Source organism: Xiphophorus hellerii, chromosome 12, assembly GCF_003331165.1.
Source record: "Xiphophorus hellerii strain 12219 chromosome 12, Xiphophorus_hellerii-4.1, whole genome shotgun sequence".
NCBI lineage: Eukaryota > Metazoa > Chordata > Actinopteri > Cyprinodontiformes > Poeciliidae > Xiphophorus > Xiphophorus hellerii.
In genome coordinates, this window is record NC_045683.1 from 21,180,222 (window position 1) to 21,195,963 (window position 15,742).

Sequence of the window (15,742 nt, forward strand, 5' to 3'; positions counted from 1 at the left end):
GTTGACTCCTCGGATGACACAGCCATTTATTAGGTTTAGGGGCAATTGTTAGAGAACTCTTGTTACTGAACTGCAACAAAACAAAGCTCCCATTGCTCATGAGTAATGTCTGAGCAAAAAATAACAAATCAAATACTTTATGCAACTGTATCAGAAATTAAATTTCTGATACAGTTGATTTTATGATAGAGAAGCTATCTATTCATTTGAATTGAATGACTTTGTGGTTCAGAATCACCACAAATGAGCAAATTATAATCAGACAAAACCATTGGGCTTGAATTATGGAGATAATGTTACCACTAAACTTCATAATTGGAAAGTTAACAGATTGTAGTAAAATCTGATTCCATCTGCTTGTTTTCTTGTTTTGGGTTAATTTCTGAGAGAGAAGCTGCAACACTTTGGCCATAATTCATTTAGGAAGTAAAAAAAAAGGTAAATATATGTAAAATATTAATTTTAACATTGACTACACTTTAGTGTTATTAACTTTGACTCTTTATTGTTTGTGTAAATTTAAAAGTAGAAAGGAAAATCCAGTCATGTTGCCTTTTTATCCAATGTTTTCAGCACACACGTTCTACTAACTGAATTTGTTTCTTTTGATCACCCTAATCAGTGCAAAATTAAATATACATTTTTTATGTTGTTTTGGGTCTGTGAATTATGGACATTTTGCAGTTTTTAAATTGAGCCAGCCTTTTTTTGTTTTTTTCCGGAAGACCATGTCATTTTCTAAATAAGACCTGATTTGGGTCCACGGACCGCCGCTTGGGATACCCCTCCCCGGAAGTGGGTGGTGGACTCGCCGTCACCACACCAGTCAGACCACCGTCGACACAGAGTCAGCTGGGATGAAGCTCGGCACCGGAGAACCAGAGGGATTGATCCGGTTCTGAGGCTGAACGCCGTCCTGGTGATCACGCGGTGAAGCGATCGGATTGTTTAAAGGAGAAGAAAAGAAAACCTGAACATCGCCGACATGATGGAGGAAATAGACAGATTCCAGGTACCGAGCGCGGTGCAGGAGGCAGAGATGCAGTCCGAGATGCAGCCGCTGGTGAGTCCCTGGGGTCTGCTTCACGTTGCCTGGAGATAATGACTCTGCTGTCTGTCACGTTCATATTTTCAAATAACATACAATTAGATTAGAGGATGGGAATCAAATGAGGCCTGTACCCAATCCATCACACACCGGGAGTTATGCTGATGTAGTTTGAGTCTCTGCAAGTTTTTAACAGGCACTATGGTACATGGTATATGGTACAACACTGATGTGGCTGACGTGTTCAAAAAGAGGAATCCTTGTTCCTCTATGTCACGCAGGCAACGTCCTCTCTCCTGCGCAGCATCCGTCATGTCTGGCGTAAACAAGCATCCCGTCCTGAGTCTCTGCTGCTGCTGCTGCTGCTGCTGCTGCTGCTACATCATCAGCATCAGCAGCAGGTTGCTCTTTCTTCGACGCCTCTCGCTGCACTTTGACTAGATTAAATCGGGATATTTTGTTTGTTGCCTGTATCAAATCAAACCCACGCCTTTTGATGTAATTCGGGGTAGCTTGCTACAGCGGAGCGCTCTGTGGCCTGTAGCGGAGCCCCAGGATACTGCAGCCTGCAGGGCGGCCTCCACTGCCCAGCTCCAACCAGACGAGACTCTCGGCAATATGATCTTTTCTCTGATTTCCATTAATCACCGGGTCCCATATGAGCACTGAATCGGGGCTGTTCTCTCCCTACTTTACAGTAGATGTTTTATTCGAACTGAATAAATAATAATAATAATAATAATAATAATAATAATAATAATAAAAAGATTTCTTATATCTGGGGCATGCATAGAGCTTCTTGCTCTCTGAAAAACTGTTGTAATTTTGTCAAGTGGTCAAAGAAAAGGTACTTTTGTTTTGTTTTTTATTTTCATCTTTTATTATATATGTAATATTCAATGGCAATGATTCTTTTGCTTATTTATTTTATCCCATATTTTATGTTTTTACATGAATAGATCTGATATTAAGAGGATCAGTTATTATTATCATCACCGTCATCATCATTATTATTGTTATTTTTATTAGTAGTAATAGTGTTATTATTTACAAGAATATTTTGACATCTATCTAGTACTGAGTTTAATGATAGATGAAGGTTTCTTTCTACAATCAATTTGTTAAGATATAGCAACAATATAAACCTGCAGGGCGGCCTCCACTGCCCAGCTCCAAGGCAATGTTGTCCCTGGTGAAGTTTCATAACATGCTGGTCAGTAATTTTGTTTGTTAAATGGCAAATAGAATATGAATTGTTTAGAGTTGACCCTCTGAATACACTTTATATAGATTGTGTTGTATTTTCCATCAACTTGTTCATAATGTTCCTAGTTGGTTTTGGAAGCTTGTTTTTATTACAACTGCGACTTTTGTTTTACTGAAAGCATGAAACCCTATGCATGACATAAAGAAACCAGCACCCATTTAAGGAATTGTAGCACCATTCTTTTTGTTTTCTAAGTCTATTCTTTTTATTTACATCAAAACGTACTTAAAATCGCTATGTATCTTACCATATTGTCTTCATAGTGGACAAAAAGATATGAATAATTAATGTTAGGATCAGAATTATGTATTTGTGCTCATCTTTCTGTCTCTGGTGGGGTTTCTTTTCAATCCAGGACCCGGCTTCTTCCACTGCCTCGGAGGCAGAGTCCGACACCAGAGAAGGAGAAGCTGTTACTATCAACTATAAGCCCTCACCCCTCCAGATGAAAATAGGTAAGAAATATATGTAAATGTAGGAATCAGCAAATATGTGTAAAATGCACAATAATTCAATAAATATGATTAAAAGATTTGAAGTTTTTAATTTAATTGTTAATCATTTAGGACTGAGGTGACTGAATGTTTCCAGTATGGATTATTATGTCAAGTATTTGTGTAATCATTTGGTTTTTAATCCATTACAAAATGTCATCTGTGAGTTCCCTTCATCCAAGCAGTCACTCAGCTGATTTACCAAAATTAAAGATGACAAAAATAATTAACTTAGTTTCAGAACCCTGGACAGAGTCCAGTGGCGAATAGCAGCAATGTCATTATCTGTCATGTGACTAGATCCAGGAGAATGGTGGGCTGAAAGTTTTTTAAAAGCTTGTAAGCAAGTAAAACATAGTGATGCGTACAGTGGTGGAAGTCCAACAGCAACAAAACCAAAGTGAAGTCTGAACAGTGAACAAAGACACAAACAAGAGCAAAAACAGCAAGTATCAACAATCAGAAGAATCTGACAATGCCTGAGAGAACATGGGAGGGAGATAAATAAGGGAGTACAATTAGTGGTACAAAGAACAATGTCAGCATCCTGCATGTTTCAGTTCAACACACCTGAATCAAATGGTGGTTTATTAGCAGAACCTCTGCAAAACTTTGACATACAGATGAGGCTGTCATAATATAATTGTAGCATAAACTGACCTTGTTGCGTATGAATTTAAGGAGTAATTTTTCTCAGTCACTGAGAAACTTAAAATTGACTGTAAAAAAAGATTTTATTTGTCTGAACGAAACACATGATTACTAAATCTTGTGTGTATTATTTTGCTGCTGGCCTCAACAACGAGAAGGATATTTGGTGTCAGACTTTGGTTTCAAATGGTAAATATTTCTTGTAATTAGATTAGCATTTAAGTAAGATATACCACAGTCTCATTGTATCACTACATTCCCAAAAATATTTAAAATAAAACTGTATAAAAGTAGCATAAGAATATCAGCTTATGTAGTATCCTGATTAATACACATATAAATACGCTGTTTAACACAATTTTAACGAGCTGCTGACTAATAGGGTAGTTAGTTGGACTTTCTGCTTCCATTGGCAGCCGAGAGTTAGGTGTTTAACATGACATTAATATGACATCCCTTAATTAACAAATAGCTGTGAGTTGTTTTGTTTCTTCAATTTGCAGAGCCTGACTGCTGATGATTTCCAAACAGTCAACTTTTTTGTGTAATAACTGTAATGTGTAATAAAGTGTAATAAACATTTTAGCTGCCCTCCTCCTTCCTGCCTTTAGACCCGAACAAGTCCTGGATGGAGGGAAGGTCAGCCGTAATGTTGTTTTCTTATTAATCTGGTCCTATCTCGTGTGCAGAGAAACAAAGAGACCTGGCCAGGAAGGGCTCATTAAAGAACAACAACACTGTAGGTAGTCCGGTTAACCAGCAGCCCAAGAAGAACAACGTCATGGCCAGAACACGGTAAGAAATTAGCGCTGTGGTTGAAGGTTCGTGGAAGAAATCAGTAAAAAACACTCCTGTCTAGATTACTCCAGCCATGTCGGAGTATTCAAAGCTTGCTTTACTTCTCTCAGTCCATATGTCTTCAAAAATAGCTATATTGATTTGGGGTTTGTAATGTTTGAGTCAGTAAGCAGACTTCTTCCATGCTTCTGTTGTTCCTGTAGTGCAGCTGTAGCTGAGCCTTTAGGCCAGTCTTTATGACTCTCTCATCAACTCTGCTTGTCATGTTCTCACTACTCCTGCCTTACCCCCCTCCCGTTCCCCTTTTTTCACTCCACCGCAGGTTGGTAGTACCCAATAAAGGTTATTCATCTTTAGACCAGAGCCCAGACGAAAAGCCCCTGGTGGCCTTAGATACCGACAGGTAAGATGGCGGAAACATCCTTTGTTTTTGTACGCACACTTTTGAGGATCCAGAAAAAGAACTGCTAACATGTATCTCTGTACTGCAGTGACGATGATTTCGACATGTCTAGATACTCGTCGTCTGGATATTCTTCTGCAGAGGTGAGACGACTGCAGTGCAGTCTACTTCCTTTCCTCCTATTTACTACTTAATAGTCTTCCATCCCTCGTTCCTTTGCCTCGATTCTTCACGGTTGTCAGGAAGGAAAGCACGATGCCTTTATAAGCCAGTCTTCAGGCAAGCTTATTTAAGCCCATCCTGCACATCCATGCTAATTATGTAGGCGTCCTCTCTCACTGCAAGCGCATGATTAAACCGCAGGTGCGCCTGTACAAAAAAAAAAGTGTTTGAAGCATAAAGCAAGATGTAAATACCACAAAATGCTTTTTCCTCAGTTTCTGCACATTTTGTTTTTAAAGGAATGTGCAGCTTGCATTACAGGGAGAACATGTTCATTTCTCAGAGGAATCCTAAATGCAATCTCTTTACAGCAGTTTTCCATCTGGGTGCTGATATATTTACACTGACTTGTCGCTGTGTGAATAAAAGATGGGGAGTAGAAACATTGTAACCCAGTTCACCTGCTGATACTGAATTTCTATTGTAACTCTCAAAGTATGAGTGATAATAAAGATCTGGGAGAAACTTACATACACTGATCAAAGTCAAATCAATTTTGTGCCTTTATTGATTTGTTTGTGCATACTTATCCCTGTGGAAAACCTTTTGTTTCATCTGATAATCTTTTTTTTTTTCAGAAAGCTCTTGACTTTCTATGCAGCAGGGCAAACTTCAGCTAAGATTGAAGATGTTGATGTTTAAGCAGGAGTTTCTTTGACCAACACCTTTTTAGTTCATAATAATGTAAAATTGGCCTCATTTAGACAATGAAACCAGCAGTTTCCAGTTCACGCTTTGCTTGAGCCTCGATGGTTCCTGAGCTGCTTTTAACTGTTTTTATTTCATCTGATGGTTGTCATTAGGGTCAGATGGTTGAAACTGTTGGGTTTTCCAACAGGAAAACGTATCCCAAACAACTTTAAAAGCAGCTATTGAGTAGATAAAACATGCAAATATTAAGCATATGGAATAGCCATCCGAAAATGAATGCCTTTGAGGTTCAGGTTGAACCAGTTTGACGAAATCTTAGTCGGGTATATGCATACACACCTGCATGTGTTTATTTTTAATAAAATCACGTATGTTTGCTTTAGTATCATTTGATCCTGTAAAAATAAAGAGTTGAAATGTATAATTAAAATTCTAAGATTCACGCTTGATGATAAGTGTTATTTCTGATGGGAACTCTTTATTGAAGCACACAGATGTTTCTTTACAAAACACTTTGCTTCCAGCTTTCATGGAAACAAGGACACCTTATGAACACGAAGAATCACACCAGGGCATTAGTTGTCGTGATCAAGACAAAGATCCAAGCAGCGATGCCTGCAGCCATCTGTGAGAGCGCCATGGTTACCACTTTTATGTTTTACTAGACTAATTCATAAGGACGGACAGTCTTAGCTTTCCAACATTGTTCTAGCTTCAGTAGTCAACAGATCAATGAGAGTGTTTCAAAGCAGAAATATCCACTGGGTTGGGTCTCTTCTTCATAAAGGGTTTTACAGAATATGTTGTTTTTCACAATGGACGAACTGTGGGGGTTTAAAGTCGTCTTTCAAACAACCTCACATTAGCAAATCTGCTTTCCACAAAGATATTGAACGTTGTGTTGATGGTTTGACTAAATATGTGTAGAAATGAGATCCAGATTAGACTCTGCTGTAATGTTTATTTATTCTTGGATTAACTGTAGTTATGATCAGCATAACAACCAGATTTTGCAACCGGTCTGACATTGTCCTCACTCTGATCAGCTTACATTTTGGAAAATTTAAGAAGACTCAGATGCAAAGACATGCCTGGATTTTTGTTTTACTAATGTCTAAAAAGTGAAAGGGTCAACCCTAACCCTAAGGACCGAAGTAGAAAGAGTTTAACCATCTCTCTGATCAAACGTAGCTATTAGTTGCCTATTTTCATGTTTGTGTTGTGGTGAAAAGGTTTAAAAGACTTTTTGTTTTACAGATTATTCCTAATCATTAGCTCCCTTGTGTCACCCATCATATGCTTTCAGAAGCCCTTCTTTAATGATACAATCTCAAACTTAGTTATTCAGTCACTCGGCAAAAAATGTTTTTAAAAATGAGGAAATACACATTTGTACCTTGACCAGATCTCAATTACATTAGCTATATTTGATCTGTATATCAAGAAAATTTGGTTTCATCTACATCCTTTGTATAATATTGGAACGCATTTGTACATAATCCAAATTGGGTAAAAACATGCCATCTTCCCCAGAAATGATTTTTTATTAATGAAGTCAAACAAGTAGATTTTTTTATTGTTATGTATTCAACCAAACATTTTTTTTCAAAAATACAAATCTGACATCAAAATCTCCTGTTCTTCTTGTAAACATTATCCAGAGACATGTGATTATCTTTTCTGTACCTGCTCTGATCTCCATTAACATAAAACTTGATTTCCCACATTTATTTTTGAAAATGTTTTGTTTATGACCTCTTTGTAAAGGATCTAAAACAATATCTAGATACAATCTCAGATTTTAACAACAAAAAGGTAATAATATTAAAAATATATTTGCAGTGCATACATCTTAACTTATGCAATTTTACTTTGTAGTATTTTTGCATATGGTAAAAACAACAACAATCCTCTTTGTCTCTGAAGGGGTCCAGTTCTTTACTGACTCATCTGCTCCTCTCTCTTCTCAGCAAATCAATCAGGATCTGAACATCCAGCTGCTGAAAGACGGCTACCGCCTCGACGAGATCCCAGACGACGAGGACCTGGATCTGATCCCGCCCAAATCAGTCAACCCGACCTGCATGTGCTGCCAGGCGACCTCCTCCACGACCTGCCAAATCCAGTAACCCCTCCCTCCCAAAACCGCCGGTCCCCTTGTCCCTCACAAACTTAAACCCGCTGTCTTCATCCGCTGTGAGTTTACTTCGCCACCAGAGTGGCAAAATGTGAGGCATTTATAGAATATTGTCATGACAGTAAAGTGCTATGATGATTAGGTAAATAATCACACTAACAAATAAAAACTTTGGTACAAAATCTTGAACATAGAGGAAAGCATATGTAATGGTAAAAGCAGTAAAGTGGCGGATTCCTCCTATGGCAGGAAACACACTTCTGTTTAAGAGCTCCCTCCTCCTGGCGGACGCCATGTGACCCTGATATTAGTTTACAGACACAAAAAAGGTCAGCTGCTGCTGTGAAGTGGTTTCCATTTCCCTGACTGGTAACAAACATGATCATAACTGCTGACTCAACTGTTCTGCTCTGGTTTGCCTTGTTTTAATATATTTTTTTCCTTTTATTTTAATGTACTAACTATGAGATCAACGAGCCTGTACCTGGTAACGAGAAATATGGGATGTGGTCTTTTGAATTCCCCTGGTACTGTATCCGTTTACTGTGCAAGGTTGCTATGTAGCACAGGTCAGTTCTTTGAACACTTAAACGCTGCGACATTTCTGCTTTCTCTGCGACGCTGGAGTGAAATGTTAAACCACAGAGTTGATGAACGAATGTGTAAACATGAATGGCTGTAGTACAAACTGCATGAAGGCCACCAGAGTGCAAAGTATGGAGGAATATATAAAAGCACGTAGCTTTTGCCTATTTAATTTTCTGTTGTGCAGTCACCTGCTGCTGTTGTGGCACAAGCTTGATTTTTGAATTTCTTTCAATTTGCACTTTTTATTTTAGATTTTATGGGTTCATATCACTCTTTCCTGCACCACAAGTGAACGTGACGTAGGGGAGACCGGGTATGGCTGTAACACTTATCACACAATGTCGCTCCCGTCGAAGTTGTATCTCTCAATGACCTGTCCAAGGCTGTTGAAGAAACGTTCCACATTTTGGCGGTTAAAACTTGTGGCCCGTGTAAGGCTGGTTGCCTCAGGACTCCTTATTGACAGGCTAGGGTTCCGCTTCATAAATAATGTGAACCAGTCAGGCCCTGCCATCTGCTTCTCATCCCATGTTTGTGCGTGTTTGATGTTATATGTTACTGCCAGTTGATATGCAAACTTTCTGACCTCAAAGAAAGAGGAATAGAAAATCAGAGTACATAGACACAAAAAGTTTTTTCAATTTATCTAGCACCTACGCTGGTATTCGATTCTTCTCTTGTCTCCAGTGACTAACCTGTAATATGCTTACCTCACGTGGTAAGGTAAGCATATGGACAGGCAGACCAGTCCATAATACAGGTCTGCCTGCCTGAGTCAAATAGTCAGCCAACACTTCCTCCTGCACCTCAGAGAAGATTTTGTTGCTGCTCCAATAACCTACACTGGGAAGATCACTGGATCCCTGTTCTCTCAGCTTCTGCAGTGAATTGCAGTATCTGCTCAGTGTTGCATGGCAGATCCCATGCGCCTTCGCAACTGATCTGACTGACTTGCTCTTCTTTGTGACCTCATCAGATGCCTTTTTTAAAACATCTGCAGGCACACCTCTATCAGTCTTTCGTATCCACTGCCTAGGCATTCTGTAAAATTATTAAAATCAAAATGTTCTTACCATCCCCTTACATACAACATTCTTAGTTGTATGTAAGGGGATGGTTGTAACACTTTTTAAAGATGTGTTACAACCCACCCCAACGCTGTCAGCCATGTTTAGCTAGCTGTAGTAGCATAGCGGTTTGAAATTAGCACGGGAAAATGCATCACATTTTGCCTGAGAAATTACACGTTCATCTAATGTAAGTCATATGGTTTTATCTGCAACAGTATAAGTATTAAACAAAAATATAGTCATGGTCAAAAAATTTACTTTCTTACCTCAAAATCCGTTTTTTCTCCTTAGTATCTGCATGTGCCTGTTTCCAGCCTTGACAATCACAATATGGGATTGGGGAGGAAGCGGGAAAACTCTGAAATGATCATGTGACCCCATGTTACAACCATACCCGGTCTCCCCTACCTGAAATGATCTGTTTTTGTAAATTGCTCAGATTTCTACTGTGCCTTGCAAGATTATTTACTCCTCTTGGACTTGAGCACATTTTGTTGTCAGACGTAACTGTGCTTTATTGGAATTTAATGTAAAGCAACAACACAAAGTAGATCATAATTGTGAAGAAGGAAAAGGATACATGGTTTTCATCATTTCTGACAAATAATGTGAAGAATGTGGTATACATTCAGTAATATTTTTACAATTACAGCTGAAAATCTTCTGCTTTATGTCTAGCAGCTGTAACATCAACTGATTCTTGCATTTGAGTCGTGGATTCTTGCAGCTCCTCTTGATGTACCAAGGGACTTGATGCCTGTCCATTTAAATAAATCTGTTGTCCAGTCTGTCAGTGTAGGTCTACAGATGGTAAATAGTAAAAGCTTCTTTTCTTACCAAACTCTGCTGTAAACTTTTCCACAAATTGATCCCTGACTGTTCCCGTTATATTCCTTGATTTTCAAGATACTAATGACACTAATGTTGTTTTAGCAAACCATTGAAATTTTCACAGAGCGGTACTACGCACACAGGCGGATACCAGTTACTCTTTGCACCGGTTTTTATTAAAATGCAAGCCACTATTTTAAGAAACATGGATTATTTTCCTTCCACTTCACAAAAATATAATACTTTGTGTGGATCTACCGCATTAAAATCAAGTAATATATGTTCATGTTCGTGGTTATAATTTTATTTATTTTTTTAAAAGAAAAGTAAAAATGGAGCATAAATTCTTTTGCAAGGTACACTGTGAAGGCCAAAGGAACAAAAGTCCAGATAGATTTTCCGTACTCGGTTTGTGGCGTTAGAGCTTCTCGTTTATCTCTCGTGTCACAGAGTGTGACAAACGCTAGACGCTGCTAATCATTAAGGAAAACACAAGTCCAGTTTAGAAGGACGCTCCCTGTTCACTCACGCACGCATGCATCCATACCTACAATCCCAGAACATTAGGTGAAACAACTTCAAACCTTCCTTTGACCTATAAGGTAGAAACCATTTTGTTATCCCATCATCAAGGACATCACCGACTTGGAGCACCAGAATCCCTCATTTACAACCCACTCCCTTCTCTGATTCAGTTGTTTAATGCAATTAGATTATGCCTTAAGGACAGAGAAGTTTAAAAAGCTGTGCATATATTTATTGCAATTATCTTTGGTTGATTTGAGGACGGAAGATGTTTTTAACATGTAGATTTTTTCTTGAGTTTCTTCTTTTTTAAATGACTTTTATGTATTGTAAACAGTTCCACTACAGTATTTACCAATGTTATTGTCATGTGCAGTGTATGAAGGTGACTAATAAACAAAAAGCAAATGGAAAACTGTCTGCTCAGAGTTATAGTTTGACCAGCTCTCTTAACTCATGCCTATAAATGTGTGTACGATAAGGAAAAAATGAGTGACAGGTAAATATTTAAAAGGAAATAAAAAGCTATTTTAATGATAAAGTTGAGGATTAATTATTACACAGTGGTGTGTATTGCAATAGCATGAGGTTTGGACGGACAGTTCCTGGTTACAGTAGCATCAGAAAAAAGGGTTTCCACCAGAAAGGCACCAGCATCTAATCAGTTATGCGACAAAAGAAAAACAGGAATTCACTCAGCAAACATATGTAATGTGTGGGAACAAATATAAAAATTAAGCTAAGGAAAGTAGTGATTTAATAAGACCTCTCACTTTGTTAGTAGTAATATTATAAAAGATAACCAGACAAGCAAAAAGAAACACATGCTACATGATGGAATACAATCGCTCTCAACAAAGTAGTAATGAAGGCAGTCCTCACAAGTGCTACGACAAACAATAACAATAAAAAAAACAAAACTGATATTTTTGAGGATTTTGGAAAATGTTGTGCTTCCATGTCACCACATGGGGGAAAGGGGTGTGATATTATCAGACAAGACCAAAACATGACATGAGTCGCTTACAAAACACAGTTTACACACAAAATAAGGTAAAGTTTTCAATGTACAGCCACTGGCACAGTTGGTATTGGAGAGAGTCACTGATCTGTTGATCGGTAAAGTGTTTCTGAGAAAATGCAACATGAAGAATATGAAACGAGTCCATTCAAGGGGTCATCTCCCCCAACCTTCCCAGAGATTATGACGTCAACATTCTCCTCTGCTACAAAGGCACACACTTCCACTGAACACAAGCCGTCACGGCCTGGAAAATGAAAACAAACGACATTTTTTATTTTACAATGACTTCAGCTAACAAAAGGTCTTACCCTGTTATATTTTTCTGCACCTCTAACAAGATTCAAGTCTGAATGCAACAAATGTTGAAGTCGGATCCCCCTCCCACCGCATGAGACTGGTGAAGTATTGTAAATGTATTCAGATTTATTTTTGTGTGCATGTATTTGCAAGTTTATTGTTGCATAAAAAACATTTCAGTTTTAGCAGCTCGAAGCACAGCTGAGGTCTGTAGCCAAACATATATGAAATTAAATAGCTAAGCTCTGCGTCTCTATATTATAACTTTTCTTATTACACTCTCATAAACTACACTAATCTGAATCTATGTCCTGCCTGTTTAATTTATTTACATGGTAATACTGTTGTATAGTGCATTCACATTGTGTTCGACGGAAAAGTAACTGTAAAAGAAATTGTGTCATTCTTCACACTGAACGATAGGAATATTTCTAAAACTTCAGAACTCGGATCCGATCCACTGTAAGATGCTGTGGCCAATGTTTGACTGCATCTTTAAATGGAGCGCGAGTTTCTAAGAGCAACACTGTTCATGTAAATGAACTTTACTTTGATTTGACATTCTTTCAGAAAACCCATAAATGAACCTAGGCAAAAAGAAAAAAAGAATAACTAGTCTTCTCTGTCAGACCCTGAACAACCCTTAATAAATATAAATTACCTCAGGGAATGAGTCAGCGAACTCTAGTTAAATGATAATCAGCTTGGTGTTGCACGTGTGAAAGGAAAGTCCCTGAATATTTGTCTGGCTGACTGAGATTCACGTGGAGGTACAGCAGGGTATGTTGCCTACTAATAAACACCATTCTCTCTCTCTCTATTATATATATATCTAAATATATATATATAAACCAATCATGGACAGTAGGTGTTTCAGATTCCTGCAGGGCTTTGGTCCCCAGAGTCGGAGGAGGACATGGAGGTGGAGCAGCGCCGTCTCTTGGAGACGCTGGAGCCCTGCAGCATGCTGGGATGGAAGCCCGCGTGTCGCCGGGCGTGTTTGGTCAGGTGGTCGCTCCTCATGAAGCACTTTTCACACAGCGGACAGTGGAAGCGCTTCTCGCCCGTGTGCGTGCGGTAGTGGCGTGTAAGCTCGTCCGATCTGGAGAACTTCTTACTGCAGTCTGGCCAGGTGCATTTGAAGGGACGTTCCCCTGGGAACACACACACACATAATCACTTATTTTTATTATTAATTGTTCATCATACAATTAACAAGTTTATAGTGCTTTTTTTTTGTTAATGCCTAATAAAAATGTCAGCCAATCACCATATACATATCACCAATAAAAGATGTGTATTTACGGTTCTTCAAGTTTAAGATAGTGGCTGGTCTGATAAACTGCCTGGCATTTCACAGTGTTTCCATTTAATCTATGCTGATAAAAAATAAAGCTGAAAAGAATGTTTTAGTGATTGATTTCTTCTTGTACGTTCTGTCATTTCACTGACATCTGTTACTTAAGACACAGGCAGCAGAACAGAGTGTAGCACTGCCTTGCAGCAAGAAAGTCCTGCATTGAGCTTGTTCTTCCAGTGCTCCATGGGTTCTTGTACAGTGACACAGTCCCAAAACATGACTGTTAAGTTGGTTGGTTAGTCTCATTTTCCCCTACCAGTAACTGTGTGCATGTATTGTCAATTCTTCTGTGTGTCTCTGTTTCCCTGGAAAAGATTAACACTCTGTACCCTGCCTTTGGCGCATTGAACGCTGAAGCTAGGTCCCAATGCGACCCTGGAAGACATCGGACAGATGTTTCCAGAGAAAAAAAAACAAACAACTTACAAGTCATCTCAGAGGAGCCACGTCACAAAGGTAATTTAGGGAAAATAAGTGTGCTGGCTGCATAAAAATAGTTCCCCCCCCCCCCTTTAGAATATGTAACCAAATGTTTTTGCTCGATTTAGAGTTTGTATATGAAGATAAGAATAAAAAAAAAAAAACACACATGGCCACACCCCACCTCCTCCACGTGCGCCACTGAAACCACATGTCCGCTCTTGTTTACAACTGGACGGAGGGGTGTGGAGGTGGGTGACGTATCAGGAAGCGGTGGCGCAGGGTGGGTTACCTCCGTACAAGAACATACAGTGACCACAGGGACGGATTGACCCGGACGTTTGTGACGGGTCATAAGACAATATGCTGACCGAAGTAATAGCTGCGTTTTAAATTCTTCTCCAAATAAATCGTGACTAGAGTTAATTAGCGCTCATTGTGATTTATTACACCCCAACAACATGTCACCCACGGAAAGAACGCGATGTTCCCACAGGAACCCGCGTCCTGCTGCTGCGTGTCAACAACGCATTAAGACACATTTTATCTAACACACGCCTCTTTTTCTGCCTGCTCAGCCAGTGGCAGACATGATATGACCTGGACAGTCACTCCCGTAGCAGCCGAACCCACTGGACCACCTGTCCCTTAACGTGTTCTCTCTAGCGGGAACATGTGCTCTGCGCGTACACTTCACAAGTCAAAGATACGACTGTTTGTCCAGCATATAATAATAATAATAATAATAATAAAAATTATAAACTGTGACTTTGGAATCAGTAGCGCTACCGTAATCCGCCTGAAATAATAATGAAGGCAGTGGCTAATTATAGTCGGCTACAAGTGACGCAGCGCGGGTTTGCTGCTGTCGGCAGAACCGAGCCGGTGACTTTTTGTAGGCGTGTCAACCGGCTGAGCCCCGCACTCACCGGTGTGGACCCTGAGGTGGGCTTTCAGGTGGGACGACTTCCCGTACATTTTCCCACAGCCGGCAAAGGGGCAGCCGTGCTTCTTCTCGGGGGTCTCCGTTCTCCTCGGTGCCTTGTTCCGGGGCTCTTTGAGAACCGGGGACACCCGACGGCTCCCCCGCTCCTCTTTCTCTTTCTCCTGCCTTCCCGCGTCGATGGCACCGCCGAGACATCTGCTGTCTCCTGCGCCGATAGCGTCTGGACCGCATTTCTTTAAGTCCAATAAAATCATCGCCACCATCAGTAAAGTGCCGTTTTCTTGGCTGTCTTTAAACACGTCCTCTGTCCTCTCCAGAGGACAAGTGGGGACGCAGTCCACAGAGACCTCAACCTCCGACATGGCTGGAGCAGATCTGGGTGGAGTGGAGACAGTCTGTGCAGTTTGTATGGAGTCTGAAAAACAATCCGGAAAGGGGGATAAGACTCGTAGTTAGACCGCAGTCCTCCTTGGAAACGTGGCTAATGATCCACACGTGCCGACCTCACAGTCCCTGTCTCGAAAAGACGGAACGTTTTCTTCAGTAGGATGCTGGGCGGACAAATGAACGCCGCCTCAAAAGAGATAACAGTTGTGCTCCTTTCCTTTACTTCTTCTTTAGTCGTGCTCTTTTCCCCTCCTTTAAGCTATTGTGCTTTTGAGACGTATGCTCCACCGTTCTCTGTGCTTGCACTCCGGCGTCCACTTGTCCTATTTTACAGTGAGCAACAGACAGTTCCCTCAACTCCAAGAAACAATTTCGCGGAATACCGCTGTGTCATAATAGAGCTGCGCCGCGATTGGCTGATGGCAGCTGTGACTCGTCTGTTAAACCTACACTTTCTCCGGCGTGAGCGACGGAGAGTTGGACCAATCACAGGCCGGGTTCTGTGACGTTGCATTTGAGTAGAGAATATGGCTGGGAAATATGGATTACGGAGTGTAAAATTGACTTTTTAAAGTTTTAGCTTGGCACTTTAAGTGAGTATAAACTTAGGTACTTTAGTTGAA

General features: G+C 40.0%; 2 protein-coding genes across 2 annotated transcripts; one reads left to right on the forward strand and one right to left on the reverse strand.

The window, feature by feature from the left end:
* The first annotated feature begins 790 nt into the window (after nt 1-790).
* fam219ab (family with sequence similarity 219 member Ab) lies at nt 791-8,142 on the forward strand. Its single transcript, XM_032579415.1, has 6 exons — nt 791-1,063; nt 2,671-2,770; nt 4,150-4,255; nt 4,581-4,661; nt 4,750-4,804; nt 7,505-8,142. Exons 1-6 carry the CDS (start codon nt 986-988, stop codon nt 7,661-7,663), a joined length of 579 nt encoding a protein of 192 aa, XP_032435306.1. The 5' UTR covers nt 791-985; the 3' UTR covers nt 7,664-8,142.
* A 3,049-nt stretch (nt 8,143-11,191) lies between these two features.
* klf9 (Kruppel like factor 9) lies at nt 11,192-15,532 on the reverse strand. The gene is made up of 2 exons (XM_032579413.1): nt 14,716-15,532; nt 11,192-13,160 (listed from the first exon to the last, which is right to left on the reverse strand). The coding sequence occupies exons 1-2, from the start codon at nt 15,092-15,094 to the stop codon at nt 12,880-12,882; spliced, it is 660 nt and encodes a 219-aa protein (XP_032435304.1). The 5' UTR covers nt 15,095-15,532; the 3' UTR covers nt 11,192-12,879.
* Between the last annotated feature and the right edge of the window lie 210 nt (nt 15,533-15,742).

Coding starts and splice junctions, on each gene's coding strand:
- fam219ab (XM_032579415.1), top strand. CDS start 986: ATGATGGAGGAAATAGACAGATTCCAGGTACCGAGCGCGGTGCAGGAG. Junction 4,662..4,749: donor GTGGCCTTAGATACCGACAG/GTAAGATGGCGG, acceptor TCTGTACTGCAG/TGACGATGATTTCGACATGT. Junction 4,805..7,504: donor CTGGATATTCTTCTGCAGAG/GTGAGACGACTG, acceptor CTCTCTTCTCAG/CAAATCAATCAGGATCTGAA.
- klf9 (XM_032579413.1), bottom strand. CDS start 15,094: ATGTCGGAGGTTGAGGTCTCTGTGGACTGCGTCCCCACTTGTCCTCTG. Junction 13,161..14,715: donor CCACCTCAGGGTCCACACCG/GTGAGTGCGGGG, acceptor GTGTGTTCCCAG/GGGAACGTCCCTTCAAATGC.